The 13,073-nt window shown below is 31.1% G+C and overlaps 1 protein-coding gene across 4 annotated transcripts; it reads left to right on the forward strand.

The window, feature by feature from the left end:
- Positions 1–505: 505 nt before the first annotated feature.
- LOC130987937 (uncharacterized) lies at positions 506–2,943 on the forward strand. Of its 4 annotated transcripts, none has more exons than XM_057911649.1 (4): positions 507–1,069; positions 2,442–2,513; positions 2,596–2,645; positions 2,777–2,943. In XM_057911649.1, the coding sequence occupies exons 1-3, from the start codon at positions 653–655 to the stop codon at positions 2,614–2,616; spliced, it is 510 nt and encodes a 169-aa protein (XP_057767632.1). In that variant the 5' UTR covers positions 507–652; the 3' UTR covers positions 2,617–2,645; positions 2,777–2,943. The 4 variants fall into 4 exon arrangements, with proteins under 4 accessions (XP_057767633.1, XP_057767634.1, XP_057767632.1 ...); XM_057911647.1 differs by having other exon boundaries at positions 508–1,069; positions 2,791–2,943; XM_057911650.1 differs by lacking the exon at positions 2,442–2,513 and having other exon boundaries at positions 506–1,069.
- Positions 2,944–13,073: the final 10,130 nt, after the last annotated feature.

Raw genomic sequence — 13,073 nt, forward strand, 5'->3', positions numbered from 1 at the left:
TTTATTTTTGTAATTTATAATCATATTAAAACTTGCAGAATTTTAAAAGTTAGGATAATCTTGCGAATTTGGACAATTTTGAAAATTTGAATAAAAATAATTGGGATGATTTAGATCCATAACTTCAAATAAAAACAAATTTGTGAACAAAAAACTAAAGAGAATGTAAAATTATAAGAGATGAATTTAATTTGTGTGTGAGAATATAGCAAAATTAGGCTATATTTATAGAGCTAAAATTAATAAGAATTTTAATATTTTATTTATAAAGAAAAAATGTAGTCCCTCCGTCCCACTGTATCTGAGACTCTTTCCTTTTTTTGGTAAAAAAATTTTAACCTTCAAACACATTTTTACTTTTTCACCTACAAACAAAATACACTTTTCTTAATTTCTGTGTCAAAAAAAAAAAAGTCTCACATACAGTAAGACGGGGGGAGTAATTAAATTTAAACACCAATGAAAACACAAATGTAGGATGGCAGATGAGATGACCTTGGGGCGGCTGAAAAAATATTAAACAATTTCTTGTTTTTTCTCGGTGACCAAGAAATTTCGTGGGTATTTCTTGTTTGTTTAATTTGAGCTATAAAGACGCAGCTAGGAGAGTAAATTCATCTGCAGTTGTAGAGCTAAAGAAGCATAGTGGAGAATGGTGGATGCTGCGACGACATTCATACTGGATATGGTGAAGGAACTGGTGGTGGAGCAGATAGATCTGATATCGGGGGCGGAGAAGGAGCTGAAGCAGGTGCAGAGCGAGCTGGAGCTGATGAATGCGTTCTTGATGGAGTACGCGGCGAAGCAGGAGAAGGGTGAGGTGTTCATACATTTTGAGAGGCAGATCATGGAGGCTGTCTACAAGGCCGAGGACACCATCGACGCCTGCCTCACCCACAAGGCCAAATCCGGCGGCGGCGGCGTTCTCAACCTCAAGCATCATCTTGACTTGGCCAAGAAGGTCAAGGAACTTAGGCTGCAGCTCCAGCCTATATTCGATCGAACCATTCAGGCCTTCAACGCATCTGCTGAACCCCAAGGAACATCAGATGATAATAAGTTCAAAAAGGTATTCATTTATGTTTTTCATCAATTCTTGGTTGCGTCTAAATACACAAACTTTCAGCATTTTTCGATACGCGAACGTTGTGCTCATTTGATTTTTTCCAACTCTGAATAAATTGTAGTACTCCCTCCGTCCACAATTTAAAGCCCCACTTTGATGTGGGCACGGAGACTAAGAAAACTGAAAATGGTGATGTGGATGAAATAAAATGGTAGTTGACTAAAGTGTTAAAGGTGGTGTGTGGTGGGTCTACTAGTGATAAAGTGTAATAAATATAGAATATAAAAATAATAAATGTGTTGTAAGGTGGGTCCATTAGTGACAAATGGTAGTAATTTTAAATAAAGAGGGAGGGTAATAAGGTACAAAAAGCATAATAGAGCTTTAATTTATGGACAAAAATGTAAGGGGAAGTAGGGCTTTAAATTGTGGACGGAGGGAGTAATTGACTTGGCTTCTACATGGTATATTATTGCCTATGTGGCTTACGCGTGTCAATTTTTAATTTAACTTATTTGCGTGTAAATACACAAACTTTAAGCATTTTTTAGTTTTTCCCACGAACTTAATACTTTTAAGATTTTTGCACGTAACATGAAGTTCATGGAAAAACTATAAAATACTGAAAGTTCGTTTATTTACACGTAAGTAACTTTTTAAAAAAAAATAATTAAGACCGTCGGCTGGTCATTTCACGGTGGATACGTCAGCATTAATTTGGAAAAAAAATATTGTGGGAAAAATCAGTCGATCACAAAGTTCATAATATTTATATTGAAAAAATAAATTTTGTGAAAAAAATTTAAAAATACTGAAAGTTCATGTATTTACACGTAAATAATCCTTTTATAAATAGGTATTTATGAATATTCTTACTAAATGAAAATCAATATACTTAACATAAAAACTTGAGTACAATCGGTTGTACTGTACAATCGAGTTGACTCGCATCTTGATCCGAACCCGCATTCTAACTCAAATCGTGTAAGTGACTATTTGATTATACAAATGACACTGTCTATAATTGACACTATTCAGTTATATAAATGATACTATATCATTTAAAATGTTACTATAACATTTAAAATGTTTTAGTGTCAATTACAAAAAAAAATGTCATTTATATTTTTGAATATTGTCAATTATACACAGTGTCATTTACAATGTTATAGTGTCACTTATACGCAATGTCATTTGTATAACACAATAGTGTCAATTATAAACAGTATCATTTTTATAATCGAATAGTGTCATTTACAATTTCCTTTATTCTGAATTTGCCGCGGGAAGAGAAAGAAACTCCGCCTAGTCTTCTTCTTCATTTTCCTCTATTTTCTTCATTATTTTCTTCTCTAATTTTTTCATCTTGGTTTAGTTCGAAAAATTAACATTCTCTGTTATCGGAGTTTTGCTCCTCGGTTCGGTGCGGTTCATCTACCTCCATTCCGTGAGTTTCTTCCTCAAATTTATATTTTACTTTTGTAGTATTTTTTTTTTAAATTGTTGACGATTTTAACATTTTTTTTCAGCGAAAAAATGTCAAGGATTAAAACCGAAACGAAGAAGAAAAATAACTCAGGTAGATATGCATCGGTTGTTATTTAATTTTTGTTCCCTTGGTACGTTGTTTTGCTATATAATCTGCATTATTGATTTATCACTGATAATTCTTTTATTGTAAGTTAAGTTTATATTTACATCTTTAGTCAGTGGTATATATGCAGACATTCGCGGCCGAGGAAGACACTCTAATCAAGTATTTGAATGGAAAAAACAGAGCAACTTGGTGTTATCTCCATCGTGGAAATTGGATAATTAATTGAAATTGTGAGTGTAATAATTTTGAGTTTTGTTAAAAGGATAATTCTATTCATGGATGCACGAGTTTTAAGAAATCTTGTAAAATATAATGTGAGTGGAGAAATGATCTCACATTGATTGTGAATCTGTGATGTTTAATGGAAGAATTATTACATTTACGAAAAAGAAAAAATATGTATATTTTTATGGGACGGGGAGAGTAATACTTATCTAGCATTATAACTATGGATTTATTATTTTATCCTATGGTTTAAAACATTCTGATGAATGCTATCTAAATGTTCAACTCGCTGAATGCTCTACCCGATGATAGAAGCCTTATAAAAATTACTCCATCATATAAGGATTATGAGCTATAAAATATTTAATTTGGGGACTATCAACTATAGAGTATTTAATTTAAGAATTATGGGTTATGGGGTAAAATAATTAATGAACTCATAATTATTCATTATTATTATTATAGATGTGGTCTGTAATGAGTAAATGAGAAGTATGAATAGAATTATTCAAACTTTCTCTTATAGGCCCAAATGAAAAAGTGAATGACCTCGTGAAGTGCCATAGCCCGTAGGTACACGCTCAAATGGTGGACATGTACAAAAATGAGCAACAATCCAAAACTTTTAAAACAAAGAGAAAAAAAAATCATGAAAAGAATTAATAAAAACAAAATATCAATCAAAATGAGAATAAAATTTGGAAAATTGAGGTATTTGAAGATCGTGGGGAATACATCCTTTTGGATGTGTGAGTCATTAAGGCTTCAAGTAGCACATGGACTTGGATTAAATATTTCTATAGTCCAATTAATTATTTTCACATATTAAGAATATACTTCAACTTGATGGGCTGACCCGATTTTAGGCCCGGTTGAGCTTGGTCCAGTTTTACTCCTAAGTATGGTGGGCCGGCCCAGCCCAGCCAATCTAATTGATAGCACTATTGTAAGATTTGATATTTCAAATTTAAATATCATATACTAGTCATATGTTTTTTATTTATTTATTTATATATATATTTATAAATGGGAGTGCATATATATGAATATGGAAACGAATTTGTGAAAAGGAGAGATGCATAAATGAGTAGGTCTTGGGTGAGGTTGACCTCATAGCATGAGACGGGTCGGGTCGGGTCGGGGGCGCGGGTCGGGTCGGGTTTGGATGCGGGTCTGGGATAAAGTACACATTATCATTAATAAAAGTAACAATTATTGTGAACAAATGTAATAATTTAAAAACATTACATTTCTTCATGTCAATAATTACTTTTCATTATAATAACAATTACTTTGAATAACGGAGAAAATAAATAGAATATAGAAAAAAAAAATTAAGTAATCATTATCTTAAGGAAAAGTAACTATTGATATGATGAAATAATCAAATAATCATTGTCTTGAGGAAAAGTAACTATTGATATGATGAAATGTAATGTTTCTAAATTATTACATTTGTTCACAATAATTATTACTTTTATTAATGAGAACGTGTACTTTATTTCTAGTATCCCAGACCCGCGCCCAAAACCCACCCGACCCGTCAAACCCGCGCCCCGACCCGACCCGACCCGTCTCATGGTATGAGGTTGACCTCACCCAAGTTTTTGTGTGCATAAAAAGGAATAGAAAATCAAGTTTGAAAGGGGGAGAGACAGATAAGAAGAGAGGTAGCTAGGTGTAGCTTAAACTTTGTCACTTGCATCTAAAGCCTACCTTTATTCCATTCCTTCCAACATCACAAGCTGCATGTTTTTACTTTCTCTCTCATCCCTCTCTCTCTCTCAACATTTACAGTGCATCCAATAGCTTTTGCTTTGCTTTATTTCTTGGGACAAAGATAAAATATTGGTGAATATTAAGAAGGGAATAAAGTTATCTGAGTAAGCCAGACAATGTATTGTTTTAACTTTGAATTCATTTATTCATTTGATTTGAGAAGTAATGGAATCATTGTCAAGTAGCTAGGTTTAAATTCTGTTGAGCATTACTCAAGTTGGACTGATTTGATACTTGTCAGTATTATTTTTGACTCATATTTTAATAATATTCAATCTTACCTCTAGGATATATATAGTGACATACAACTTACCAATTATTTTCCAAGAAACACATGCATACCCATCACTACAAGTACTCCAATAATATTTGTATCTTTCAAGTTGGACCCTCCCTTAGCAAATAAATATATAGGTTAATCATATGTAGTTTCAGCCTTCGATTCGGCGTTTTTCAAAAAATGTCCCCGACTTACGTTTTCACTTAACCATGGAAAAGAATTGATTTATGTCTTGCTCTATAGAATTCAGCGACAGAATAATGAACGAGTCTCGTGGCTAGAGTTAATCTGCATTTTTCAATATGAAATTGCAGAAAGAAAATATCATAACCTAAGAATAGTGGCTCATCATTTCATCGTCGAACTTTATAAGACGAGCATAAATCAAACTTTTTTCAAAATTAAAAGTTTTTGAAGTGATAATTAATTTAAGTTGGGGATACAAATTATACAATATATATATATATATATATATATATATATATATCCATTAATTAAGACATGGATGATGGGTTGTCCTACTTTTGTTATCCTTTTCTCTCTTTTTTCTTTTTGGTTTGAATGAATTAACTTTCGTAAGAAGGAGACCTTTTTAGTATCCATGTGCCCACCTCCCATTTCACATATGAAAGACAAAACACTCAAGATAAATTCCCCAAAACCACTAAGATTAACACATTTTTGTCTTGGATATCTCTTGAAGCTTATTCCATGAAATAACAAGACATTCACAATAAAGGAAACAAATCTACAAAAAGAAAAAAATTATAAGATGGATTAATTGCTAGGGCATGAGAATCTACATATGTGATTTTTACATGGAAATTCTTAATCAAGATTTCATGTACTCAAATTGCTCTTGTATATAAAAAATCCAAACCCATGTATTGCAATAGAAAAGAGAGGCATGGGAATTTCTCATCAACAATCCTATCATACTTTAATTATTTCAAGTCACACATCACTAATGAAAAGCATTAATACCAATCTCATGAAACAAAATTAAATGTTCTAAAAAGGTTAAGATTCTAATTATTTAATGAACATATAATAAAACATTATTGTATATACAATGGTGCTTCTTTTGTGCTTCATATATTACGATAATGTTTTTTTTTTTTCTTTTTCATGGCAACAATAGATCATACAATAATGATTAATATGATGCAGCTTAGTTTTTAACCTAAGCACCAAAAGAGTATGTATAGCTCGTGATAGATAGATATTCATAAATGGTGAATATACTTTACATAAATTGGATAATGCAAGATGTAGTATATGATTAAACAATCATCTTAAAAATACATAGGGATGAAAAACAAACAAAAAGTAAAAAGGAACATAGGAGTAGTAACATGGTGTCACACACACAAACACACACACTTAGAAAAGGAATAAAGATAAGCAAAGAAAAAAGTGGTTATTGAAATGACATATGCTTTGGTAAGAAGGATCTAAAGAGGGAGTGGAGTGGGCATTCTTTTTATCTCTTATAGATGTAAAATCAATTCTCCAACAAACCCTAATCATCAATATAATGAACCAAAGGGGGTCCGATTAAATTGGAATCTGTCAGGCCTTGTTTCTTCTCAAATTTGTATATTTTGCCATATTTTGAAATGTATTGTTTTATACTCTATGTTAATTAATGTAACAATATTAAAGTTTTTGGATGAAAATTAAGATGTCAGCACCGTAGTGGGTACCTGTATTTATAACTAGTTTCTTGTTTTTCTCTTATCTTTTTAATTTTGAAACAAAATATACCATTTTCAGGGTTAGTCTGATTTTTCCATGGATCTTTTTAAATTCCTGAAATGAACGCCTGAAATGCCAGAAATTGTCAATGGGTAATTGAATAGGGTAGATTAGTCCAATTTAAAAGAGTTTCCGATACTCATTTATAACATTTCAGGCATCCATCTCAACATTGATTTGGAAGAATTTGACATTCATGAGAAAAATCAAACAATTGTGAAAGTGGTGTATTTTATTTTAAAATTATAAATTCATGGGAAAAATCAGAATTCACTTGAAATTAGTGTATTTTACGGTAAATAACTCTTTATTATATATGTAAGCTCAGATTTTGTATAATGTAAGTGATTGTGATGCTTAGTAATTTTAGAAAAGTAATAATTATATGGTTAAGTAAATAATAATATTTATAATACAAAATTAATTTATTTATGTAAATGGGTATTTATTAAGATGGGTATTCAATTATAAGTACAAAACTTAATTACTTTAAATATTCTATAAATTTAAATGAATTTATGTAAATAGCCGATATTACTATATGAGTTTGAGACGAGTATAAATAGTAAAATCAATTTATTACTTTGCCATCCCTAGTGAAAATGGAAAAACGTGTTCAATTATATAGACAATATGTTGATAACATTCTCGCGTTAGCAACAAACATGATATATAAAACAAATCTTGTTGGATTGAGTTATACTATTTAATATATGAGTCCAATTATGGAAATAAGAAATCATTACATTAGTTCATTGTTAGGGATCATATTGTAAAACTACAGCCATGAAACGACATTTCGAATTAATAATATAGAAGAAGATAACCTCTACCTGAAAACGGATAAATCGAGCAGGCTACTTGTTATGATAAATAAATAAAATAAATAAAAAAAAAAGACATTTAATGAAATTTCAAATAAATCCAAATATATGTCGCAGAATATATAGATTTAAAAAATAAGAGATGAGACTAAAGATGTCGGGTGCCAATCTGTGACAAAGTTGGGCAGTTAATGCTTAGAGGAAAAAGAATTGATTAAATTAAAGTTTGATGTTTGAGAATGAAAGCAATGATTTGGTTGTAAGGTTTTTGAAATTTGGGTATTTTGTTTTATAAACATAAATTAGAAGATTAAATAAATAAGATAGAAATATGAAGAGGAAACAGACCATGTGGAGGTGGGGTGTCACGCTTTTAAATCCAAAAAGAGAAGTTTCCCAGCGACACTCCAAAAGTCAAAAGCATCAAATCTAAAAGATTAGAAAAGCTACTTTCCAAAAGAACCTAACCCTTGTCTTCCAAAAAACAAATAAATAAATAAATACATAAAAAAATAAACGAGTATAATGATATATAGGGTTCGTTTATGTTAAAAGTGTCTCACATTGGTTGAAGATAGTGGCATGAGCCATTTTATATGATGAGGCAACCCTCTCCCTTATAAGGCATTTTAAGGGAGGAATATGTCCAATATCCATTTATAATATGGTATCAGAGCCAACTCAATCCAATGATGAACCCCTCCAATATCGTTGTCAATAAATGACGTTTGGGATAGTCCACGCTGCCCGTGAGGAGGGTGTGTTAAAAGTGTCTCACATTGGTTGGAGATAGTGGCATGAGCCACTTTTATTACTCCATGATACTCTCTTCATTCCAATTCAATAGCTGAATAGCTAGCCTATGTTTTTTTTATTTGAATGTCTCTTTTTAGTAAGTTATTTTCTAAATGGAAAGTCAATACGTAACAATTACTATATCCACATAACTCATTATTTACACCAAATTTCATTGTGGGCTCACACATAATTATATTTTATTTTATTTTAAAAATAGTAATATCTTCATTTTTCTCTCTATTTTTGTTGGACAAATATATCTTCAAAAAAAAATTACTTTCTTTCTCCTATTTTATTATAAACTATTCGTTTCTTAACATCTGTGCCCAAACTCTGTAGCATATTGAATTGGGACGGATGGAGTATGAGATAATGTGTGATATCTTTGACTAAGAGCATCCGCAATGGGCTTACGTAATAGCCTACTTGATAGTGGGTGACCACATTGAGTAAGTAGTGCTGCATTGGGGTTACTTGATAGCCTACTTGATTTTTTTAGTTTTTAAAGAGGAGAGAGAGATTTTTAAAAAGGAGAAGAGAATTAAAAAATAAATAAAAAAAAATAGATCGCTCGTGTATATCCGAAGACTCGAGTAGGCCTCGAGTAAGGTCCCCCGCAATGCCCTACTCAATTGCAACGCTCTACTCGAGTAGGAGCGTTGCAGATGCTCTAAGATATCTCATGTTTGGTAAGATATACAAAAAAAAAAGTGTTACACTATCACACTCAGGTGTGATACAAAATCAAAAGAATATGGATAGTAGACAACAAGTCATTAATTTATAAAAAGGCTTTGATTTTTTAAACAAGCAATATATTAGTGTGTTATAGGTAGGGCTGGGAATTTCGGGATCGGGTAATCGAGTACCCGATACCCGACCCGAAAAAATCGGGTATCGGGTACCTTATACCCGAAAAAATCGGGGTCGGGGTCGGGGTCGGGTATTTAGGCTGTGAAAAAATCGGGTATCGGGTATACCCGAATTACCCGATTTTTTAATTAATAAATTTTAAACTATTTAATTCCCAAACTCCCACTGCCCTAATCAATTCATCCCAAATCAATTCATTATTCATCCCTCGATTCCCTCCCAATTCCCAAATCAATTCATCCATCCCAATCAATTCATCCCTCCCAAACTGAACTCCCAGTCCGCCGGCCCTCCTCTCGGCTCTCACTCCAGAGTCCAGCCCCGGCCGGCCGCCCCACTCGCCGTCGCCCCTCGCCCCTCGCCAGCCCAGCGTCGGCGCGTCGCCGTCGTTCCCAGCCTCCCCAGTCCGCGACCCTCGCCCGCCCGCCGTTCCCGTCTCCGTGACGTCGCGACCCTCGCCAATCGTTCCCAGATTCGAGACCCTTGCTCAGTCGCCCAGCCGTTCCCGTCGTTCCGCCGCCGCCTACGACTTCGCCCCGCAGCAACCGCACCGCCTCCGAGCTCCAACAGGCGCTGCTGCTTCTTCTTCTTCCTCTTTTTTTTTTAAAATAAACAGATATGCTTTTTTGTACAAAATGGAGAATTGCTACAGATCTGAAAGTTGCTACGACTTAGAGTTTGAGAATTGAGCAAAAAAAATGAAATTATGTACAGATCTGAAAGTTGCTACAGATCGGGTAATTTAGGGTACCCGAATACCCGATTCGGGTACCCGAGTCGGGTATTAGGGTACCCGATTTCAATTTTGGGGTCGGGGTCGGGTATAGGGTTTAGGGGATTTTCGGGTTCGGGTACCCGATTTTTTCGGGTAGGGTACCCGAACCCAACCCGATTCCCAGCCCTAGTTATAGGTATTTATCTCACTCCTATAATGTATAGCAATCGAGTTCATAGTATATATATATGGACGGTCTAAATAGATTTTTATTTTATTTTATTATATGGTGGGTTTAAATAGATTTTTATTTTATTTATTTTATTGTATTTTATTTTATGATGATATAATAATTATTATGTAGATTACAAAGCATGTTTATAGTACAAGCATTGTTGTATAGTTGACAAAGTAAATATGATTAACTTACACCAAAAAAACTCATCTCTATATATTTATTAATTTATATATGTATATATATAATATATCTATGCACAAATTCATTATCACTTTGGACCGATTCAACTTAATTTTTAGAATCATGCATGAATCTCATTGGAAAATTTTCAAGTAAACTTTAAGGTTAATTAATTACTACTAAAAGACTAACCATATTTGTCGCAATTCTAAAAATATTTCAATAATGACATCACTTTTTTGATTTGTATGTAGTAACAATTGAAAAAGATGTTGTGACACAGACTTTTTTCAATGTCGACAAGAAATCGAAGGAAACAAACTATTGGATCTTGAAAGAAAAAACTATGCACGGCAATTTCAGTTCATATAGTACTACATAGTCATTGTACGTATAATAAAGTTATATTTCTAAATTATATACACGATTTTATAGAATATATAGTACATATATTTAAATACTAGGACAATATCGGTGGAAGCTAGATAGCCTTCCACATCTTATTTAGTCTTAGGAATTTGGCATTTTACTTTGCAAAATATAAACTCTATCTAGTCGAAAGTACTACTTCACATGTTTACATACAATAAAAACTACTCCCTCCGTCTTAATTCAATATGTCATATTTTCTTATTTGAACGTTCTAATTTAATAGGTCACTTTTCAAAATGGAAAGTCAACATATAACAAATATTCTCGCATAACTCATTATTTACACCAAATGTCATTCTACCTTACACATAATTATTTCTTCTTTATTTCTCTCTCTTACTTTTTGGAAACATATATCCTGAAAAAAGTTATTTTCTCTCTCATATTTTATTATAAATTATTAATTTCTTAATATATGTGCCCGACCCTTGTGGCCTTGGGACGGAGGGAGTATCTCATACCATTGCTACTTTTGAAGCATACGGTTTATCATTTTCAAATATTCATAAATTATTGTATATGAATGAATAAATTTATTTAATGATTTAATCATAAAAAGTAGTAACTTATAAAGATTTAATGTTCTAAACTTCTTTTTTAAAGCCTATAAACTCTTAAAATAAAATTTGAAGATCTTCATGTATTTATAAAGATTTAATGTTCTTAACTTATTGTTTATATCTGACACATAAATTATTTGATTCTTTTTAATTATATATAAGCAAGATGAATACAATCTTCGAGAGTCAAAGTTGCTCGACAAAAAAGAATTCAATAGATGTGGACTTGAAAAATTAAATCATTAATTTAACTGGAATTTTAAAGGATAATAATTTTGAACCATCAATAATTAAAATTATCGACCAAAGAGTGAGTCTAAGACCAAAGAGTAGTTTCAAATTTGAAATTAATTTCAAAATTGAGTGGCAATTTTGTAGTTATAATAAAATTGAAAGTTTATATTTAAATTATATTTTTCTTTTTATTTTTTATTTCTTTAACTTCTTATTTTTTGTTTTATTTCTTTCCAAAATTGTGAAATTCGATTAATTATAAAATATTTAATACGCATATTAAATTAAAGATCACGAAAAGAGCTTTAATTTGATATATTCTATGTAAATATTTGATTTAAAATGTAAAAATTAAAATTTTTTAAATATTAAAATTTATAAATTTCTCTCATCTCTCATATTTTTGGAAAAAATATATATTTTTAATTCTTTTTTATTAGTATTTTTTAACTTTTTTTATTTTTTTATTTTTTAATATTCAATTCAAATATATTTAATTACAATTAATTTTTATTATATTTATGAGTATGATAATTGAATTAATATTAATTTTTATGTAAATATAAAAAATTAAAAAAAATTCCGTGCATTACACGGGATCCAAATGCTAGTTTAATAAAACGAGCACTATAACAAAACAATTTTGATAAAACTACCTATAATAAATAAATAAATAAATAAATAACGCAATGTAAATTTAAGACAAATAATTAAAACCAGATTGAAGAACACATAAGTATCATGGTTCATATTGTCTCCAAAAAAAAAGGTATCATGGTTCATATATTAGTAAATTTTTTGAAGCAGTTCAATTAGTAAATTGGGTTAAGCTCTTTAACTTTTGGGCCTGTTTCATGAGATAGTCTGGCTTTTTTTTTTAAATACTAATATTATTGGATTTTGGTCACTGGATGTAGTCGGAAAAAAAATATAGAGTTTCATGACATTAACTTTCATGCTATTTTCCGACCACATTCTATAACCAAAACTCAAAAATATAAGTATCATTAGAATGACAGTGACAAGAGATTTGCAACGGTACCTTTGGATTGCCCATAGAATTCCAGACAATCAAGTTTATTAGCCAGTGAATTTTGGGCTTATATCAAATTCTAAAGCAAAAAATTATTGCATTCTTTTATCAAAAAAATAGATTTAATTAAAAACAAAAATTTGGGTATAATTTGTATATGTATAAGCAAGTAACCCCTTAAATTTATATAACAAGAAAAATGTATATATATATTGAAAATCTGATTATCTAATTTTATACAAACACAAAGATGATTTGTTTGGAGCTCGCAAGACTTTTGAAATTATTATTTTTTATTTAAAAAATATAAATTCTTTCTCCTAATTACTGAAAGAATAGTTGATCATATATCGTACAAACATTTTTTCTGTTTATATATATATATTTTTTGTAGCCACCTGAATTACTGAAAAAAAAATATATTATAGCCACCTGCTGAAATAGAAATTTATTGAAAAACACAAAGCAAAAAGCGAAACCT

The sequence above is a fragment of the Salvia miltiorrhiza genome, chromosome 6 (genome assembly GCF_028751815.1).
Source record: "Salvia miltiorrhiza cultivar Shanhuang (shh) chromosome 6, IMPLAD_Smil_shh, whole genome shotgun sequence".
Taxonomy (NCBI): domain Eukaryota; kingdom Viridiplantae; phylum Streptophyta; class Magnoliopsida; order Lamiales; family Lamiaceae; genus Salvia; species Salvia miltiorrhiza.

Coding starts and splice junctions, on each gene's coding strand:
- LOC130987937 (XM_057911649.1), top strand. CDS start 653: ATGGTGGATGCTGCGACGACATTCATACTGGATATGGTGAAGGAACTG. Junction 1,070..2,441: donor ATGATAATAAGTTCAAAAAG/GTATTCATTTAT, acceptor ATCTTGGTTTAG/TTCGAAAAATTAACATTCTC. Junction 2,514..2,595: donor GGTTCATCTACCTCCATTCC/GTGAGTTTCTTC, acceptor ATTTTTTTTCAG/CGAAAAAATGTCAAGGATTA.